The sequence below is a fragment of the Mesocricetus auratus genome, unplaced genomic scaffold (genome assembly GCF_017639785.1).
Source record: "Mesocricetus auratus isolate SY011 unplaced genomic scaffold, BCM_Maur_2.0 Super-Scaffold_100018, whole genome shotgun sequence".
NCBI classification, from domain to species: domain Eukaryota; kingdom Metazoa; phylum Chordata; class Mammalia; order Rodentia; family Cricetidae; genus Mesocricetus; species Mesocricetus auratus.
The window spans coordinates 8,756,024-8,775,427 of record NW_024429199.1 but is presented as its reverse complement, the minus strand read 5'-3'; the positions used below and the strand labels follow the sequence as shown (position 1 = coordinate 8,775,427).

Below are 19,404 nucleotides of genomic sequence, written 5' to 3'. Positions count from 1 at the left end.
ACAGAAACCTTGTTTACTTAGGTAACCAGAATTCAGATTCTGTGTTAAATGTTTAAAATATGCTTAAACAGGAATAACATAAACAGTGAAACTATGCTTTTCAAAAATCAAATTAAGTTTTAATGAATGCATATCCAAATGAAGACCTCTCTTGAAAGATTTTGAAAAATGTAAATGTACTTTGATTTTAATGGAACATGGAAGAAACACACCAGAGGGGGGAAAATCATAATTATGATTGGTTTATTTAGCAAAATAAATTCAAAGAAAGCTTTCTAAGAAAAACATAAGGATCACACCAAAACTTTATCCCCATATTCTTTGGTATTGAGAGTCAAGATATAAAATAGTTTATTTTGAAAACTTTACTATTGGGTCTAGAGACATTTTATATAGAAGGGAAAGATAATTAACTGTAATTATGTTATTTATCAAAAAGCCAATGAATGGATAAAGCCACAAATCTCATGCCTGAATTGTCCAACATCAAAGAAATGTTCATTTGTAGATTTTTTTCATGAAAAAAAGTTGTTTCTTAGCCGGGCGGTTGTGGCGCACGCCTTTAATCCCAGCACTCGGGAGGCAGAGGCAGGCGGATCTCTGTGAGTTCGAGGCCGGGCTGGACCGATAGTCTCCAAAACAATACAGAGAAACCCTGTCTGGTAAAAACCAAAAAAAAAAAAAAAAGTTGTTTCTTTATGATGTATGCCATCATTTTATCATGTTATTTCAACACCTTCCAGGTCCTACAATAGCAGTTCTCATCATTAACATTTTAAAAGTCTGTATTGCATGGAATTATGTGTCTTAGTATGTTCCATAATACAGTACCTGGAAGCTTCTAATAGCATTAATTAATGCTAATAAAACCCAATTCTGTATAAATAATTTTGTTTAAGAGAAATATGGCATAAAGAACAGGCATTTTGTCTTTGACAATAGGAACTGGTCATTCAACAAAGGCAAACACTCACAGAAATCCTAGGGACAGCCAAGGCTATTCTTATTCCTTACATACATCCTTTGTGGGTCCATGTGGGGTTCTCCACACCCCTGCTTTTCTGTGTGAAAACGTCGACCCATAAATTTGTCAAAAATCTGGGGGGAAAATTATAACAAATTGGGAAAAATACTTTTTTTTGCATGCATTCTCATAAAATGGTTCATGGCTTTGGTGTTAGCATTGTGACTGAGAACAGGAGGAATACAACCACAATAAGATACAGCTATCTATTAGGAGGACTGCATAAAGACACCTTTGGCTATGGAGGCTCTGAGCCCTCTGGAAATAAGTCAGTTGCATTGCTAGCATGACAAGGAAAATGGCAATGTTCAGAATCAAGAAGAGTCTGGTGTATGAGGCCGACAGTGACGGGGCTCTGTTGAGACTTGTTGTCACCATTCGCACCTGTCCGAAGCCACCTTTCACGGAACCCCCACCATTTTTATGTTTTTCATATGTAACGTCAGCAAAATCCAAAAGGTCTTTCATTTCTTCATCTTCATCTATGGGCAGTTCTTTCTGTGCCAAAATCTGAGCTTTCTGTCGAACCTTCTTCTCATTGACTTCAATCTGTGCAAAAATATCGGGGACGGCATCCACAAACTTGTAACGCTTGCCTGTCCTTCGGCTTTTCTTCGACTTGCCTTGATGCTGCCGCTGTCGTTGGGATATGGCAAAAATCCTGTTAATGGCTTCCTCTGTCTGTCTCTTATCAGAAAACCTCAGCAGGCGCTCAGCGGTCTTCCTAAAGCTAGCTGTGTTCTGGACTCGAGACAGGATCTGCTTCTCGAGCAGCTGGAACACCGGCTTAAAAAGCTGCAGGTTGTGTTCCACGATAGCAGCATAATCTTTCACTTCGGGGACGGCGGTGATCTTGATGGCTGAACTCCGGTCAAACAGAATTTTCTGATGATCTGCAATGACCTGTGCAAAGGCAGACTGCCCTGTGCTCTCATCTGTCCACAGGTAAGTTGCATAGGCATGTTCACTGGTAGCGACGAAAACATCCAGCCGCTGAGGGTCTCCATGGATGCTAAAGCTCTGGACATCCACAGATGGCCCAATGAAGAGGTAAGCTGCCCTGGTGATGGGACTTCGCAGGTGCATGGTGACATTCACATAATTTGTCCCATTGTAGGGATAGCCCCGAGGGTATGTCACTGAGGCAAAGGTTGCTTTTTCACTATAACCAGTATCATCCATCCAGTACATTTTATAGAGGCCATCTCGCTGCCGAATGAAAGCTCCATGGACCCCATCTACCACTGTCTCCTCAAAAGGCACGTCTACATTGTGGAAGAAACTTGCTGCTGTCTCCAGGGGGCTCTCCTCTCCCAGGTGTATCTGGTCGACAAGGAGGAGAAGCTGCGGGTGTAGGAGGACCAGATTCCGCTGAATGTTCTTCAGGTTGAGCAGGGGATTGTAAGCTCCTACGCCTTCTCCCCGGATGAAAACAATCCCCTCCTTCTCTTCTGCTGCAACTACTCTCCCCTGACAGCTGGCTGCCAGGTCATGCTTGTATTTTGACCATTTTGACGAACAATCTTCCGTGACCTGACCCTCCCAGGGAGAAAAGCAACTCTTAGACACAGCTGGAGAAAACATCAAGACGTTGTTGAAGAAGGTGTACTTTGGCCCATAGAGGGCTTCAGTAATGAAAGGCACGCCATTGGGGGCAAAAGTGAAAGAGTTTTGGTCAGGATGTTCATGTCCTGCATTAAAATTTCTCCACCCTTTGATCCAGTCTTTATATTTGTTTCTATGAACTATGTCATAGATTGCACGCCCTCCAAGTTTTCCTGACTTGAAGGAGAGGAACGATCTATTAATTTCTGCAGGCAGTGCACTTCCATAAGTCACAACACCCCAGTCTTCAAAATAATGCAAGGTTGGGGTGCCATAATCCGGAGGTGGGACTGATTTCAAGCTGGCATCATACCTGAAGGGATTAAGTTTTTAAAAATTAAATGGCTTTCTGATGGAAGTAAAAAGAACCCACTAGAATTATGAAGCCACACGGTAATGTGGCTGAAAAGCATAATCCACAGATGTCATGCAGAGCAGGCATCGTATCAGGGACATGCCACAAACACGCACAGGTCAGCATGCACAAGGTGAGTGTTGGGGACTTCAATGAACAAGTGATCCTGGGCTGGAGTCAGAAACAATTTCTGCCACTAACCTCTACTTGGATCTTATTCACTTGGCAATTTCAGAGTTGTCACCCAAATAGCTGGGGTTTGCAGATTTTAAAATCTCATCAAACTTCTGGTCAACAGGCCCCTACTCTAGAGAACTCCCTCCACATCCGGCTGTGGACACTAACATCCAGCTGGACCTGCACCGAAGAGCTACTCTACAGGAGTTTACGTTCAATCTGCAATCTGTGCCTCTGGCAGACTGTCTTCCTCTGAAACTGTAAAGCAGGGTAGAACTTCACAGTGGAGACACAACTTACTGCAAATAGCATACCAAAAAAGTATAAATTTGTCAAATTACAAGAAACTAATACTGGGAACATTTAAAACTGTGGCTACTGCTGGGCCCAGAACCAAAGGTGTTGCTTTGTTTAATCTCAAGATGAGCCATGCTTCTGAGATGAGAAATACCTTATTTTTATTTATGCTTAATGTTCATTAATGAAATAGGATACTTAACACAAAATGCCGCAGTAGTTAAGCACACAGATGACTAGCTTTGATGAGCTAGGACAACTGCCTTGATAAGGTCATGTGATCGGCCGCTTAAGGAAGAGGAGGTAAACTCATTTCTAGCTCACACAGGCTTCTGCCGACTGGACAGTCACCTGTGGTTGAGTTGGTCTTACTGATGTTTGGTTTTCTCCATTTCTAGAGTCTCAGTGTCAGGACATCAGAAATCCTCTCTGTACTGAGGTCTAGTACAATATTTGCATGATGAAGATAACTTACCAAATATGCATGAAGCTGAATGACCATTTTCTCAGCCCTTGGTAGGTTTGAATAGTCTCACAAAGGCAGATTTAAACTTTAGATGTAGCATTAATCTAACTCCTACAGCTAGCTTTCTAGAACTCTCTTGAGTGCCTTTTTATGGGTAAGTGAAAATACAATCGTGTAATTACTGCACACCCCTGAGACGAGCAAAGGAATCATGTCCTTAATTCATTGTGAAAGGAGTTTAATAATGCTGGTTAAATGACAGGTAGCTACTGCTTTAATATTTTTTTCTCCTTGTTTAAGTGTCAGGAGAAAAGTCAAGAAAATTCTACAGAAAGCTGATTGGGGACTAAATGCAAATTGCAATACCTTTGAAAAACTCCACCATTAACTGTCATCTTGATTTTAACTCATTTGAAGCCAACATACTTGGCAACACTTAAAAACAAATGAGGCCCAAGCTTCTTCTAGGCTTAAAAGATTACAACAAAAAAAATTACATGGTCTTTTTATTATCAAAGCGAACCTGTCAAACACTGTGAACACTTCTAAAGAGCTGTGAAACCTGGGAGTGACTATGCCATTATTAGAGGATTATAATACTCGATTTACCAAGATAAAATAAACTATTCTATTACTTTTGGGGGGGTGGTGATCATCAGATTAATCTGGTCAAAATTGTGAGTTTTCTCCTTCCACAACTTAAAAAATGAATGACATAAAATCTAAGCAAAACAGGTTCGTCTATGAAACAGCCCAAGCTTAAGACATCCCTACTTAGGTGAAGGGGTCGTTGTCTATTTGTTTTATAGGAAAGCAGTGCATAGCACAAACCCGAGTAGCATTTCATTCCAGCTCAACATGTCTTACCAGAGAAATTCTGTGTGTAGAGTGCACCAGCGCTGCCCTTTGGATGGTGTGCCTGGACCTTCTAGCACACGGTTCTTTCTGATTTGGTCAGCTAGCCAGTTTCCACTGCCATTACGCATGACAAATTTATCCAGGAACACTAATTGGCTTTCTGGACCATAAAACCAATTGTAATTTGAGTCAGCAATGGCCACAGTTCTTTGAAAGCCTGTGGAAAGAAGTTTGAAAAGACTGAGTTTAAAACTGTATATTCCTTTAAAGGTCTAAACAAAGATCATCAAGCCTGTTTTAAAATACAGTCAGCAGTAAACAAAACTGTAATGTTTGTAACCTATGCTATACCAATTTATCATACTCACCCTGAACGTCTTCTACTGTGTGCAAGCTTGGATGTGTTATGTAACAACCTGTTGTTGGTAACAAATGTGGCACATCTCTTAGCATGTACACACTGCCCTCCTCCTCACTCTCCAATGTCTATGCTATGAATGATGAGGCTTGCATCTAGGACAGACACCATCTTCTGCAGGTGTGGTCCTGAAGCTGGAACAGCACTAGGCTTTTCTGCAGCTCAACTGGCATTCTAGGCCGAGGTCAGAAAGTAGGTGCTGTGATTTAATAGGCTCCCAATAAGGTAAAGCTTACTTTGCCTGTAAGGGTGAAGACAAAAGCTAAATTCCCAACAAAGCTCTGCTAACAAATTGCTGGAATTTAAAGGAGAAAAACAAAATCTGCAAGGATCATGAAGCTAGGCATCATGATTGGAGACACAGAAGAAAATCAAAAGCAATTCAGATATCATTGAGGAGGAAAGAAGAAAACCCTGTGCCCAGACAAGAATAATCATTGCTATAATATCAACCATAACAGAGAGAGACAGAGACAGAGATGGGTGGGGGGGGGGAGAATGGGGTTGAGAATAGATTGAAAGAATAAAAGCAGAATGTGTTCTAAAATGCTACCATGAATGTATTTGTAGCTAATAATTTGATTGCCAATAACTTTATAAGCAATTTTCTAACATAATTATATTATAAAATATGGCATGTCAAAACTCATACTCCAAGTTCCATAAAATCAGAGGGTATCTTCCTGCTTGAATTTTGTTGCATTAATAAACACAAATAGCTTAAGTCCCAATCTCGTTTTCCTCTTTGTTTTATTGTTTTGTTTGAGACAGGGTTTCTCTGTGTAGCTTTGGAGTCTGTCCTGAACTCACTCTGTAGACCTGGCTGGCCTCGCCTCGAACTCAACTCACAGAGATCTGCCTGCTTCTGCCTCATGAGTGCTGGGACTAAAGGCATGTGCCACCACCTGGCCTAAGTACCCTCTTCTATGCATTCTTACTGCCTTGTCCATCTTAGGAAATGAGCACACATGTTTACTGCAGCCCCATGCCCTGAGGGGGCTTGCTGTTAGATCTCAGCTCAAATTAAAAACGCTGGGGTCCCCTACTCTAGTAGACAATCCTCAATTATCAAGAAGAACCACATATATACTTCTTTTCTAGGTCTGAGAATAAGCCATAGAGTTCTCAGGGTGCATCTAAACTGAATTGATAAATGGTAATTGTTATGCATTTTTTAAATCTTTGTGTGTGTGTGTGTGTGTGTGTGCGCACACGCGCGTGCGAGCACATGCAGTGTCAATGCAGACAAGCAGGTGACATGGTATTTGTGTGGAGGTCAGAGGGCAATCTCAGGTGTCAGTTCTCACCGTGCACCCTGTTTTAGGGAGGATCTCTTGCTGTTGGCCCACAACTTTCCATTTCCCCATGTCAGTGTTGACATCACAGACTTTACAGCAGTTCCAGGAATGCAATTCAAACTTGTGTCCTCATGCCTGCACAAGCATTTTGCCCCCTGAGCCACCTCTTGGTGCATTAATGGATGATTAATCTAATAAAGGGGAGTCTGTCTATATGCACACATGCAGAGCAAAAAATTTTAAATATTGGGTTCTTGGTTGTGAGTCTAGCCTTTAACAGCAGAACCATCTCTCCAGCCCAGGATTTTTGGCTGTATTATAGGATCACTGTCTTAGTTTTCTTTCCTATTGTGGGATAAAGTTCCCTGATAAAGGAACTTAATGGAGAAAGAGCTTACTTGGATCACATCTTCTAGTTAACCCTACCGCTTGAAAACGGTAGCAGTAACTCAAAGTCACATTGCACTCACAGTCAGGAGCAGAGAGCAGCGGATAGATGCATAGCTAGCTTTCTCCATTCATGTGGCTCAGAGCCCCCTTCCTAAAGGATGGCGTCACCCACAGGGAGAAGATAATGTAATCAAGACATGCCCAGACACCATCCCGATTTAGACGATCCTTCATTGAGACACCCTTGCCACTGAATCAAGCTGACAATCAGAACCAACTGTTGCGGTTTCAATACGAAATGTCTACTGTAGGTTTGTATGTTTGAACACTCAGTCCCCAGCTGGTAGCAGTGTTTGGAACAGTGATGGAACCTTTAGGAGGTGGGTTCTTGCTGGAAGAAGTAGGACACTGGGGACAGGTTTTGAGGCTTTAGAGCCTGGCCCAGTTTCTCTCTCTCTCTCTCTCTCTCTCTCTCTCTCTCTCTCTCTCTCTCTCTCTCTCTCTCTCTCTCTCTCTCTCTCTCTCTCTCTCTCTCTCTCTCCCTCCCTCCCTCCCTCCCTCCCTCCCTCCCCCTTCTCCCTCCCTCCCTCTCTCTCTCTCTCTCTCTCTCTCTCTCTCTCTCTCTCTCTCTCTCTCTCTCTCTCTCTCTCTCTCTCTCTCTCTCGTTCCTGTATGCAGATGCAATTCGACCAGCCAGCTTTCCCTCCTGCCCTCAGGCCCTCAGGATCCTGTTGCCATGTCTTTTCTGCCATTGACCCCTCTGGGATTCCCATAAGCCAAAATAATTATTTTCAAATTTTATTATTATTATTATTTAGGTTAGAAACAATCTTATTTCACATGTCAATCCCAGCTCCCTCTCCTTCCCCTCCTCTCCCGCCCTCCCCACCAGGTCCCCCAGTCCACACCCAATCTCCACTCTGATCCCCAGGGAGGGTGAGGCCCTCCATGGTGGATCTCCAGTGACTGTCATTTCATCCAGGGCAGGGCCTAGGCCCTCCCAAGCCAAAATAATTATTATCTATAATAATTAATTATAAGTCAAACATCTTTGTTGGAAGTTGCTTTTTGTCAGGGTTTTGGTTTTTGTTTGTTTGGGTTTTTGTTTGTTTCTGTCATACAACAGAAAAGTAACTAGGAAATTAACTATCAGAATCATCAAAAATTGTATTTCCCAAGAGAAAATAATCCATCCCGATGAACATTTATCTTCTAAATTTTGTAATCTTAGTCTTGTTTTAGAAAAAGGGAAAATTATAAAGATGTCTTATAAATAAGTTATCAAATCATATAAATAGATACACAATGGCATAGTAGTAACTAAAGTTTTATAGCATTTTTTGTTTTGTTCTTTGTATTCTATGCTTTTTATTTCAATAAGCTATTTCATCAGTATGTACGTCATGGTATTTCACTGTAGTTTTACTACTGTTTTCTTTAGGGATCTATTATAAACAGGGTCTTATGTCTGTTTAGCTAGCATCCTACTAGTGAACTACATCTTGGCTCAACAAAACGCTCCAAGAAAATACTAAGCTTTAAATACAAAATGTGTATATAATCTACTATCCATTTCAATTCTGTAGAGTTGGAATGGAAAAGCTTAAAACCCAAATCTAAAATAGGCTTAGCGTGGATCTCAGAAAGAGAACTGAAGTACAGTCATTAATGTTTGTATCTTGTTTAGGTTCATGAAAATGAGTTTATGGCTATCAAGTTTAAACATATAATGAGAGTACTATGGATCAAAGTATAGTTGATCTATTATGTTCCAACTTTTATAATACTAAAACCACCAATCTTCATGCTAGCTCCCAAATGTTTGATTTGTATATAGCTCCTATATTTTTCTTGAATAAAAAAAGAAACTTTCATCTCAGTAGACAAGCCGCAACCCCCTAAGCTCATTTCTTTGTCTATTCTAGCTCATAATCACAGTGAAAATGGTGTAATGTTTCCCTCTTCTCCATACCTGGCAAGATGGTCCTATACATAAAGGCAAAGTGTTGTTTAAGCCACGGATGGCCAAAGTGGTTGATGTCAAAATGCCTCTGAACGAGAAACATGTACTGGAACAGTGACCTCGTGGTGTAGCTACCATAGGCAACTCCTTCATAGAGGGAGCCATCCGTCACCTCTCGCAGCAAGACCAGAGACTTCTCCATGATGGTCAGAACTTGCTTGGTCCACAAGTAGGCCTCTTGAAGGTACCCTGAAGGATGAAAATAATAACTAGGGGATTGAACAGAGCATGGATAAAAACATGGGCAAACACAACTCTGACGTCATCCAAGCCGTTTATATTACTACACATCTCACCTTGTCAGCATGATAAACTACATTCTGTTCTAGCTTGTACTAAGCCCATGATATAGCTGAGACGCTTTTGAATACAGGTCACTTACTAATTAAATAAACATAAACTCTTAAGTGAGGATCAAGTAATTTTCCAGTTTCTACCAAACTAAAGTAACCCAAACATTTGTATCGCAACTTGCATTTAACTTTGGCATACATTTTCCTAAAAACTTCTTGAAAATAGTCTTTTGGAAGTTCATCACTTTGCAAAGCTTTAAATGTTCATAATAACCTGAAAAAAATACCACAAATGCTAAAGATACTTCTCTCAATTTGTCTCATCACTGAACACCACTCTCATCCTCCTGGGCTTTTAGATTCCACAGAATGATCAGGTTGAAGTCTAACAGTGAGACCAATCAGCTGAGGGTCCTGACGGGGTAAGCCGTACAACTGTGTTCCAGTACTCCCTCACGTGATCACACTGAGTTTTTACACTGATGACTGTGTTTGCAGAATCCTTGGATGGAGAACGTGGGCTTTCTAGAATTCTTGCACTTAGGTAACAGTGACTTCTCATGTTACAATCTGGCCAGCAATGAACAGAACCTTACTTAATTCTTTCAGCAACCCAGTTATCCCATATTGTCCCCAAACCACAGAAAAGCTGGCTTATTAGAGACCTTGGGTACATCACTCAGAATGAACAGAACTCTGGTCTGAACCTAGGGCTTGAAGCCTTCCTTGTTTTGGTGGCTCATTTTAAAAACGCACAATGCCAGGATAAGGGTGAGCTTCAAATATGGGTGGAGTCTGTGAGTTATTCCACAAGCATGTGTGTCGTGTCTGCATGACCACATTACCACAGGCTTCTAGGCAATGGGCTAGCTGGTAGGGTCAGCAGTGACCCAGGTCCCAGCATCCCTGATCCTAACTAAGGTCCCCGGCTAAGTCATGTCCTCAGACTGTGAGGACCACCCTGCTCTCACACTTTGTTACAGAGGTAACAATTAACTGTAGTCTGGCTCTTGCTGCCACCCAGCTTCATGCTTTCTAGCAGTCCTCCTATCCTTTCTCACCATAAGTGCATAAAACTCCAGTCACTTTTCTTCCCCTGGTCCTTGTCCTCCATCTCCAGGCAGGGAGCAATGTGGCTGACAAACAAAGTCTGGCTACCCTTTCATAGATATCATACTCCCTGGCTTTCCCTGTTGGTTCTTACAATAGCTGTCTCTCCAGACAGTGTCTGCCAAAATACTCTGCAGACTGGAAAACAAGTCATTCAGTACACGACTCAGTTGTCAGTGGAAACTTTTCCAAGACTTAATTAAAATGATGGTTGGCTGGCAAAACAGAGAAGGCTGGGTATGGCAAGTTATTGATGGATAGTCTAAATAACGCTAATTAATGCATTCGTTTTCTCTCATTATTTTTCCTCCTTTCTCCCCTTTCTTCTTTTCTTTTTGGGACTGAACCTAGAGGCTTGCATGCTAGGAAGACCTTACCACTAAGCTACATTCCAAGCCATATAAAATGCTACTATAGGCAATATAAATAGGCCTTAAGTTAGTCTAGATTTCCAAGCCAATAATATCTTTTTTTAAAAGATTTTTTTTGTTTTTTTTAAGACAATGTTTCTCTATATTGTTTTGGAGGTTGTCCTGGAACTCACTCTGTACACCAGGCTGGCCTCAAACTCATATAGATCTGCCTGCCTCTGCCTCCTGAGTGCTAGGATTAAAGGCATGTGCCACCAACACCCAGCCAAAGATTTTATTTATTATGTGTACAGTGTTCTGCCAGCATGTCAGAAGAGGGCACCAGATCTCATTATAGATGGTCATGAGCCACCATGTGGTGGCTGGGAATTGAACTCAGGACCTCTGGAAGAGCAGTCAGTGCTCTTAACCTCTGAGCCACCTCTTCAGCCCATCCAACGATATCTTTAATATTCTAGCAATTCACTGTGATCTTAGAGTTGCTTTCCTTAAAGACTTAGTCACAGATTTCCACAGGGGTCATAACTAGAGTTGCAAGAACAACGTGGACAAACGTGATGTACTAACACAAAGTAACTACACAGACCACAAAAACTGCTTCCAACTCTGATCCGAACTATCTAGACTGGGTGTTCCAACAGGTTCTTTTTTGTTTGTTTTGTTTTGTTTTTCGAGACAGGGTTTCTCTGTATTGTTTTGGAGGCTGTCCTGGAACTTGCTCTGTAGACAAGGCTGGCCTCAAACTCACAGAGATCCACCTGCCTCTGCCTCCCGAGAGCTGGGATTAAAGGCGTGCACCACCAATGCCCAGCTCCAACAGGTTCTTTATGTGTGTGTACAAGGCTGTATCTGGTTCATGCTTGTGCATGCTAGGAATTTGCATTTCAAATTTAAAACCTGCTAGGCTTTAAAAACTTCCATTTATTCTAGGTTGACAATCTTCTACTGTCAGAATTCCCTGGAAGAACGAATGTTCATCACTAATGCTGTGTCGCAGGGGTGTGGCCTAGGACAGCTATTGACCGGCATTAGAAAACCTGCAGGCTAATATCACTAGCTGAAATTTAAAAAGTTATGTGTCATCAGTTACCCCAGATTTGCCATGGATACTACTTCATCTGTGAGCTTAACTGGGATCCAAGTATAAACACATACCTAAGGACAGTCAGGAAAATGCTGTGCTTTCACCATGGCGGATCTCACTGACACTTGGCGATGCCCTGGCTGGGTTAGGATCATACACGTACCTTGGTTCATCAGAACGAGGCTCCCAGTCAGCAAGGCCATGCAGTTGGTGGGCTGATGGTTGTGAAGGTACTGGAAGCCCCATCCTCTCCTGTATGAAGTTTCATACATATAGCTTGAGGCGTTGGCAATCACTTCGAGAAATGTCTCCTGTTGTGTCTTGCTCAGGTAGTTGTATAAGAAGTCATACGCAGTGGCAAACCCCACCAGGGAGTGGGCAAGTGGGACTTCATCCCAAGGAGCATCTTTTACCAACCTGTAAAGAAAGATGATCCCAGACTGAGTGTGGGCCTCACCACTTCCATCATTCTTCAGAGTGTACAAATGAAAAGATAAGAGGTCTGAGGACGCAGAATGGACCTGAGACTCCAGTACAAAGCTGGGCTCGTGTGCTGATGACACGGTTAAAACACATCATCTCCCTCCTCTCAGGCTTCTTTTAAGATTTTTATTTTATTTTATTTTTTTGGATTTTCCATTCTTGAGAGGTGGAAGAAAACCCTGAGGCATATAAAGAACAGAACATGTAATGACAAGCCAGCTCAGGGCTCACCCCTCCTCTCTATGTGCGGTTTTAAGGGTGCCTTGTGGAAACAGCTGAACAAATATATTGATATCATTTCCCTCAGCGGGTCAGCAGGAAGTGTGGTGGCCTACATCGCAGTCTGGCAAGAACTACACCATCGCAGTCTGGACAGAACTACACCATTGCAGTCTGGACAGAACTACACCATCGCAGTCTGGACAGAACTACACCATCGCAGTCTGGCAAGAACTACACCATCGCAGTCTGGCAAGAACTACACCATCGCAGTCTGGACAGAACTACACCATCGCAGTCTGGCAAGAACTACACCATCGCAGTCTGGACAGAACTACACCATCGCAGTCTGGACAGAACTACAAGGTCAGCACCATGAAGGGAAGAGTGACTAAAACACTGATGGGACTGACTGGGAGATGAGGGGTGGTCTTGGTGATGAGGCCTTTCCTGGTCACGCTGTCAGAATTTCAACGCTCCTCCAAAATAAAGTTCCAGTCCCCCAACCCCCCACCCACTCCTGCTTTTCTGATTACAGCGTGTGTGTGTGTGTGTGTGTGTGTGTGTGTGTGTGTGTGTGTGTGTATCCCATCCTAGAATTTAGGTCATAAAAGGGGTCTTTTCTCGTTCCAATCATAATTGGATCCCCAACCACAGAAGCACAGGTGGCGCACAGACGACCTTAATAGTTTCGGAAAGGAAGGAAAAATGAACTGATGTACGAAACCAGGCCACACTGCTCACAACAATTATGTGGTCTTTATGAAACCAGGCGTTTGGCAGGATATCTCTGCATTTATAATAATCTCACCATTCCAATTAGCTGTCCTGGTACCGCAGCCTGGTACTAGGAAGATAAAGATGGATGAGTTTGCTCATACTAAAAAAAAAATGTTCCTTCTGTGGCAATTCAGCTTGCCAGTGCTGTGATGCTTGCAAGCAGATTCCTGCTTCTAGAAAGAAAACAAACCGCAGGACTATGCTGTTGTCAGGGAGTTGGGAACAAGTGACTGGGGAGGCTGTCAGGCCATGTTATTTGCGCCCAGCTCTGTGTCATTGCACCGTGTAATGGCGTATCTATAAACAGCAGTGTATACACCTAGCCACAACAGCGCTAATGTGAGCAGCTTGCTATCACCAATCAAGCCCTTACACACACACCTGTGTAAACTGATTCTATCGTTACAAACAGAACATGGGATATACGCCCTAACCTTTGTAAAATATTGAAGCTCTAATTCGTTTCACATTTTCTAGGTCTTGGATGCTCAGTTTGTGCCTTTTAAGCAGTTTCCAACTCAACAAAGCATGCCAGTAGATGAAGAGTTCATGGCGCCTTCTAGTTCATTCCAGCATCACTTTCAAGGCTGGCCTGGAATAGCTGCATGTCTAGAAGTTCATCTAAATCCCTCCCCTAACAGCCTTATCCAGTCTCAACTACAGAGACCATACTCTTATGGTCATGGAAATTAAAAGAAATTTGCTCTCAGCTCATGGATGAAGTGAGAAAAAAAAAGTCTTATTTGATGTGATATGAGAAGGTGCTAATCAGTTTACTGAAAAATCTAATTAAGTAGGGAGTCATTAAGAAAATAAGCATTTATTTTCTTTCACCTTACAGTAGTGGCTCTCGACCTTCCCAATGCTGTGACCCTTTAACACAGCTCCTCATGCTGTAGCTGGTGACCCCCAACCAGAAAACTACTTTCATTGTTACTTCATAACTGTAACTTTGCTACTTTTATACATTGTACATATATGATATGCAAGATATGTGAGATACAACTCCCACCCAAAGGGGTCGTGCCCCACAAGCTGAGAACCACTGCCTTAGACTCTATTTAGATGTATTCATATTCACCAATCTTCTGAGGTGAGTTCAAGCCTATTCCTTAGATATGAATGTCTGGATGGAGTTGATCGCTCCTCCCTGTAAAGCACTCATAGGCCACGTCACAATTTCCAGGTTTGCTGTCTTTATACAGCAGGAAGAAATTAAAGACGTGAAGGAATGCAGACTCCTTCCAGATTTCCAAGTTTTCCCACACTACTTACAACTCTCATCTACACTAAATATGATAGCAATGCTTTTAGAATACGTTTTCCCAGTTGGTTTTAGAGACATTAACTCTTTCTAAACTCACATTTCAGCTACTGTCAAGTGTTTAACATTATCAAAAGGTCAGGGGCATCGGTGACCCTTCAGTAGTCAGCTACAAAAAGCAGCCAGTTGGTGCTGGCTCGGTGAACTTACCATTCTCCCGATGAAACTGGGAAGAACACAGTGTGTTCATTTTTATACTGTACAGCTAAATGTGTCAGACTGTAAACAAACACCAACAAATACTCAAAATAACAACAGCATGCTACTACACAGCCACTCAAAGGCCAAAAGGCCCTTCCAAGGGCAACATGTAGCAACAGACTTGAGTATAAAAGAATTAAAAGTCTGTGGATTTCATACTGCCACTAATTTTTACAGAACTAGAGTAGTTCTATTGTAGAAACAAAGACGAATACTCATAACACTTTTCAAACACACATCTGAAGCTCCATTTCTTCGTGCACATCAGCTTAGACAGCAGACACACAAGGTTTGTAAGAATGTAAAACCAGCACCTCCTTTTCCTCAAAGTACTTATGGCTTTTACATTTTTTTCCTAAAAAATCTTTATTACTATTACTCGAGCTCAATAGCAAAATGCTTTCCTGGCATGTGTGTGGCCTGAGTTCAAGAAAAAGAAAGGAGAAAAATGGCATAAGTATCTTCCCAAAATTTAACAGTCTAATAAGACCAATTTTTATAATAATTTTTTATGCATAAGCCACTTTCACTATCATAAATGCGTTCTGAAGTACTTATCATGCACAGAAGATAGTATGAAGTTTGCACTGATTCACATTTGACAAATTAGTTGATTAAATATCAATAAAAAGAAGTCTGACAATAATGTGTTGGGCATATTTTCTAGATCTGATTTTAAACTATCAAAACTATTTCAGCTTTAATTTTTTCATATAGTTTTCATCGATGTAGGTAGTAGATAAAATACAATTATCTGGAAAATACCAATATTTAGTATTTGAAGACTCACAAACATAAATTGTTTAGATTGTCCTAGTGTGGTTTTAGCTGGAGCTGCTATAACAAAATGGCTTAAACAGCATAAATGTCTCTTTATACAGTTGTGTAACACAAAGTCTGAGGTCATCGAGTCAGCATGACGAGGTGTCCTGGGAACTCTCTCCCTGCTGGGTGAATATTGCGATCCTCTGTGTCTCTCTGTGTTCTCACAAGGCTTTTTCCAGGCTTCTGAACAAATGCATCAGGTTAGCAGAGAACACTCAAGAGTCTGCTCTCATAAGGGCACTAATCCTACTATGAGGGGCCCACACCTATAACTTTATCTATATCTAATTACCTCTGAAAAAAGCCATCTCTTCAAAACTGTCCACATTAGGGAATGATCTTTAGCATGAAAGTTTTTTTTCTTTGGGGGGGGCACATCCAAGTCATAGCAACTGATTTTTTTAAATTTCTGTAACTACTATTATCACAAATGCTTAAAGTAATGGAACTTTGGTAATAATTTTTGTTAGTCAACTATATATAAGAGATAAATATGGGTTTCCCTTTCCTCACATCTGTGCCAGCATTTGCTGTTATTAGCATTCTTTTTACTTTTAATTATTTTTTTAAGATTTATTTGAGCTGAAGAAATGGCTTAGCATCTCTAAGTACCAGAGAACCTATCACTACACCATACCTTCAAGGCAAAAATGATTTTACAGATGTGCTTAAGGTTTGTGTGTCTGTAGTATACATTTAAATATTATATAAAAAGTAGGATCTACGTATGGACAATGCTACCAACTACCCAACTGTCATGCCAACGAAAACACTGAGTGAACTATGAACTGTAAAAAAAAGCAAAAGACAAATATGCAAACACAAAATTAAACTCGTTAGAACTGTAATACACCTACAAAGCATGAGCTATGGTGCAATAAAAAAGATGTAAGAATCGTTTTTAAGACAACATACTGTGTAAGAATGTGAGGGAAGATGTATTTATTATCTTAGGATTTTCTGACTTTCTGTAATCACCTGACACAGAAAGGACAACAAGAAACACCTTCCCCCTCAGAGCCCACTGAAGGAAGACGCAATCACGACACACCTTGTCCTTAGAGTCCCACCTCCCAAACTGTGAGAGAACACATTCTGTTGTTCTAAGCAATTTATCTACTCTTAGTTACAGCGACAACGGACACGACTTAGAGTCCAGCCTGGAGCTTGTTCCATTCTTTCTTCCTGCTGCTGCCTAAGACTCCGTTATCATCACCCTATTTACCTTAGCATGTGATCCACTAACTTGGAAAAAAAGTCACAGGGCAATCTGAGGCAACAAAGTTCAGGTTTGATTACAGCAAAACATTGCTATCAAAATTTTTGTATTGGTTATATTTGTATTGCTGTGATAAAATACCCAAGAAAAAGCAACTTAGGGTGCTGGAGAGATGGCTGAGAGGTTAAGAGCACTGGCAGCTCTTCCAGAAGTCTTGAGTTCAATTCCCAGCCACCACATGGTGGTTCACAACCATCTATAGAGGGATCTGATGCCCTCTTCTGGTGTAAAGGTGTACATGTAGATAGAGCACTCATAAATCCATAAAAAAGCAACTTAGGGTAGAAAGGAATTATTTAAGCATACAATGCCAGGTTATATATAGTCCAGCACTGTGGGGAAATCAGGGCAGGATCTTGAAACAGCTAGTGACAGCATCACAGCTAAGAGCAAAGAGAAGTAAATGCATGCATACTCCCTGTACTTAGCTCCATTTCCACACTTAACACAGTCCAGGACCCAAATCTAGGGAATGGGACTTCCCACAAGGGTCAGCTCATTTAAAGCAATCAAGACAATCCCAAGGATATGCCAGTCTAGACAATCTCTTACTGAGATTCCCTTCCTAGGTGGTTATAGATTATGCCACTTTGACAATTAAAACTAACCAAAGTCAAGTATTCCTTACTGTACAAGGATGTAGGGAGTAGAATCTTACCTCCTCAGGACACCATCTCAGAAATGGCATAGTTGTCTGGTTCTCCTACTTTTGAAGGGTTTATCAAAATTTTTTCCTTATTATATGACTTTTGACGATTTTGCTAAAATGGTATACAAAACTTCATGAAGTCTGGGCACCTTTTAAAAACAGTGAATGGACTATGACTGATTTTATTCTGAGCATCAGTGGAAAATAAATATGCTGAAATATATTCCGTTCAGTTCTGGAAACCTAAAATGCGCACTTGTACTGCTTCTTTTTGTTGTTGTTGTTGGGTTTTTTTTTCTGAGACAGGGTTTCTCTGTAGTTTTGGAGCCTGTCCTGGAACTAGCTCTGTAGACTAGGCTGGCCTGGAACTCACAGAAATTCCCCCTGCCTCTGCGTCCCAAGTGCTGGGATTAAAGGTGTGCACCACCACCACCCGGTTTGTACTGCTTCTTAATGGGGAAAAAAAGATGCTTTTCAATGTATTTTGGAAGAAGAATTAGTAAATACTGGAATTAAAGAATAAAGAGACCACTCAGAGAGGGGTCTGGCCCTTCACTGGAGATGCTCGGGGAAGGGATAGTAAACCAGGACTCTCTAAAGAGGAATCGTGTGGTTATGAAAATGTTAAGTTTTCAAACTACAGGTTATTAAATAAGCATTTAAGTGCTGACCAGCATGTTTTAATGGAATCTAACAAAATAGAATGGAATAAAACGGAAGACAGTAAGATTACAAAGCATACTTGTCTTAGTCAGTGTTCTATTGCTGCGCAGAGACATCATGACCAAAGCCATTTACGAAAGGAAAAGATCAATTGGGGCTTGCCTACAGTCTCAGGGGAGTCCATGGTCCCCATGGTGGGGAGCACGGAGCAGGCAGACGCGGCACTGGAGCAGTAGCTGAGCGCTCACGTTTGATCCACAAGCAGGAGGCAGAGAGACTGGGCCTGGTCCGGGCTTTTTAAGCCTCAAAGCTGTCCCTCCCCCAGTGACACATCTCCTCCAATCAGGCTACAGCTAACCCTTCCTGAAACAGTTCCACCAACTAAGCACCCAGTATTCAAACACATGAGTCTGTGAGGCCATTCTCCCCAGACCACATTCCACCCCCCCCAACATAGGCTTGAGCTGTATCAAAATACAAAAGCATTTAGTCCAACTCTATAGACAACTAAATGAGCGCATGGGGCTATTCTCAGTCAAACCACCACCTTATTTACATGTAAGGGCCATTTTCTCTACACACACACACACACACACACACACACACACACACACACACACACACACACTGTTATAATGCAATTTTTGCTTTTTTACTGTAAATAATATTTTAAGAAGATCTGAAGGGAAATTTGATACCCTGCAGGTAGCTATGTCCTTCAGACACAGTTTACAGTTTCCCAGCTGAGCCTGCTCCTTGGGAGATGCTGGGCTGAAGGTGATGCTGTCATGACACTCCAGCAGAGGACCTGGAGTATATTGGGGGCCCACCATGAGATCATCAGGAAGGAGTCCAAGAAACCACAAAGTTCAAAATGTTTGGGCAGAGACCATTAAGGTGCTGAGCGGTGGTACAGATGTAAACGCACTGCCTGTCCTCAGCAACTAACTTAAGAAAGATGTAATTTATAACCTGTGCCCAAAACAAGGACATCCCCTACCTCCAAAGATTTTTTTTTGCTTAGAAGCACTTTACATTCAAAATAAATATGAAATTATGCTTGTAGCAGCACTAGCACTGTATTCCAATATATTAATTTATTTTATGGCCTGGGACACAATCTCAAAAAGTACATCAATCTATCTATCTATTACTTTAGCTAGCTAGAACTTTCCTTTGTGAACCATTTAAAAATGTTTTTTGGGGGGTTTG

General features: G+C 41.5%; 1 protein-coding gene across 7 annotated transcripts in view; it reads right to left on the bottom strand.

Moving 5' to 3' along the window:
- Positions 1-226: 226 nt before the first annotated feature.
- Dse (dermatan sulfate epimerase) overlaps positions 227-19,404 on the bottom strand; it is a 58,841-nt gene continuing 39,663 nt past the window's right edge. For 6 of the 7 annotated variants that reach the window (XM_021229080.2, XM_005073272.4, XM_021229079.2 and 3 more), the window contains 4 exons: positions 11,933-12,186; positions 8,861-9,100; positions 4,792-4,999; positions 227-2,942 (listed from right to left, as the gene is read on the bottom strand). In XM_021229080.2, coding sequence (XP_021084739.1) covers positions 1,178-2,942; positions 4,792-4,999; positions 8,861-9,100; positions 11,933-12,186 — 2,467 coding nt within the window. In that variant the 3' untranslated portion in view covers positions 227-1,177. Of the gene's footprint in view, positions 2,943-4,791; positions 5,000-8,860; positions 9,101-11,932; positions 12,187-19,404 lie in introns of those variants that run through there. The other variant, XM_040728146.1, reaches the window with a different exon arrangement.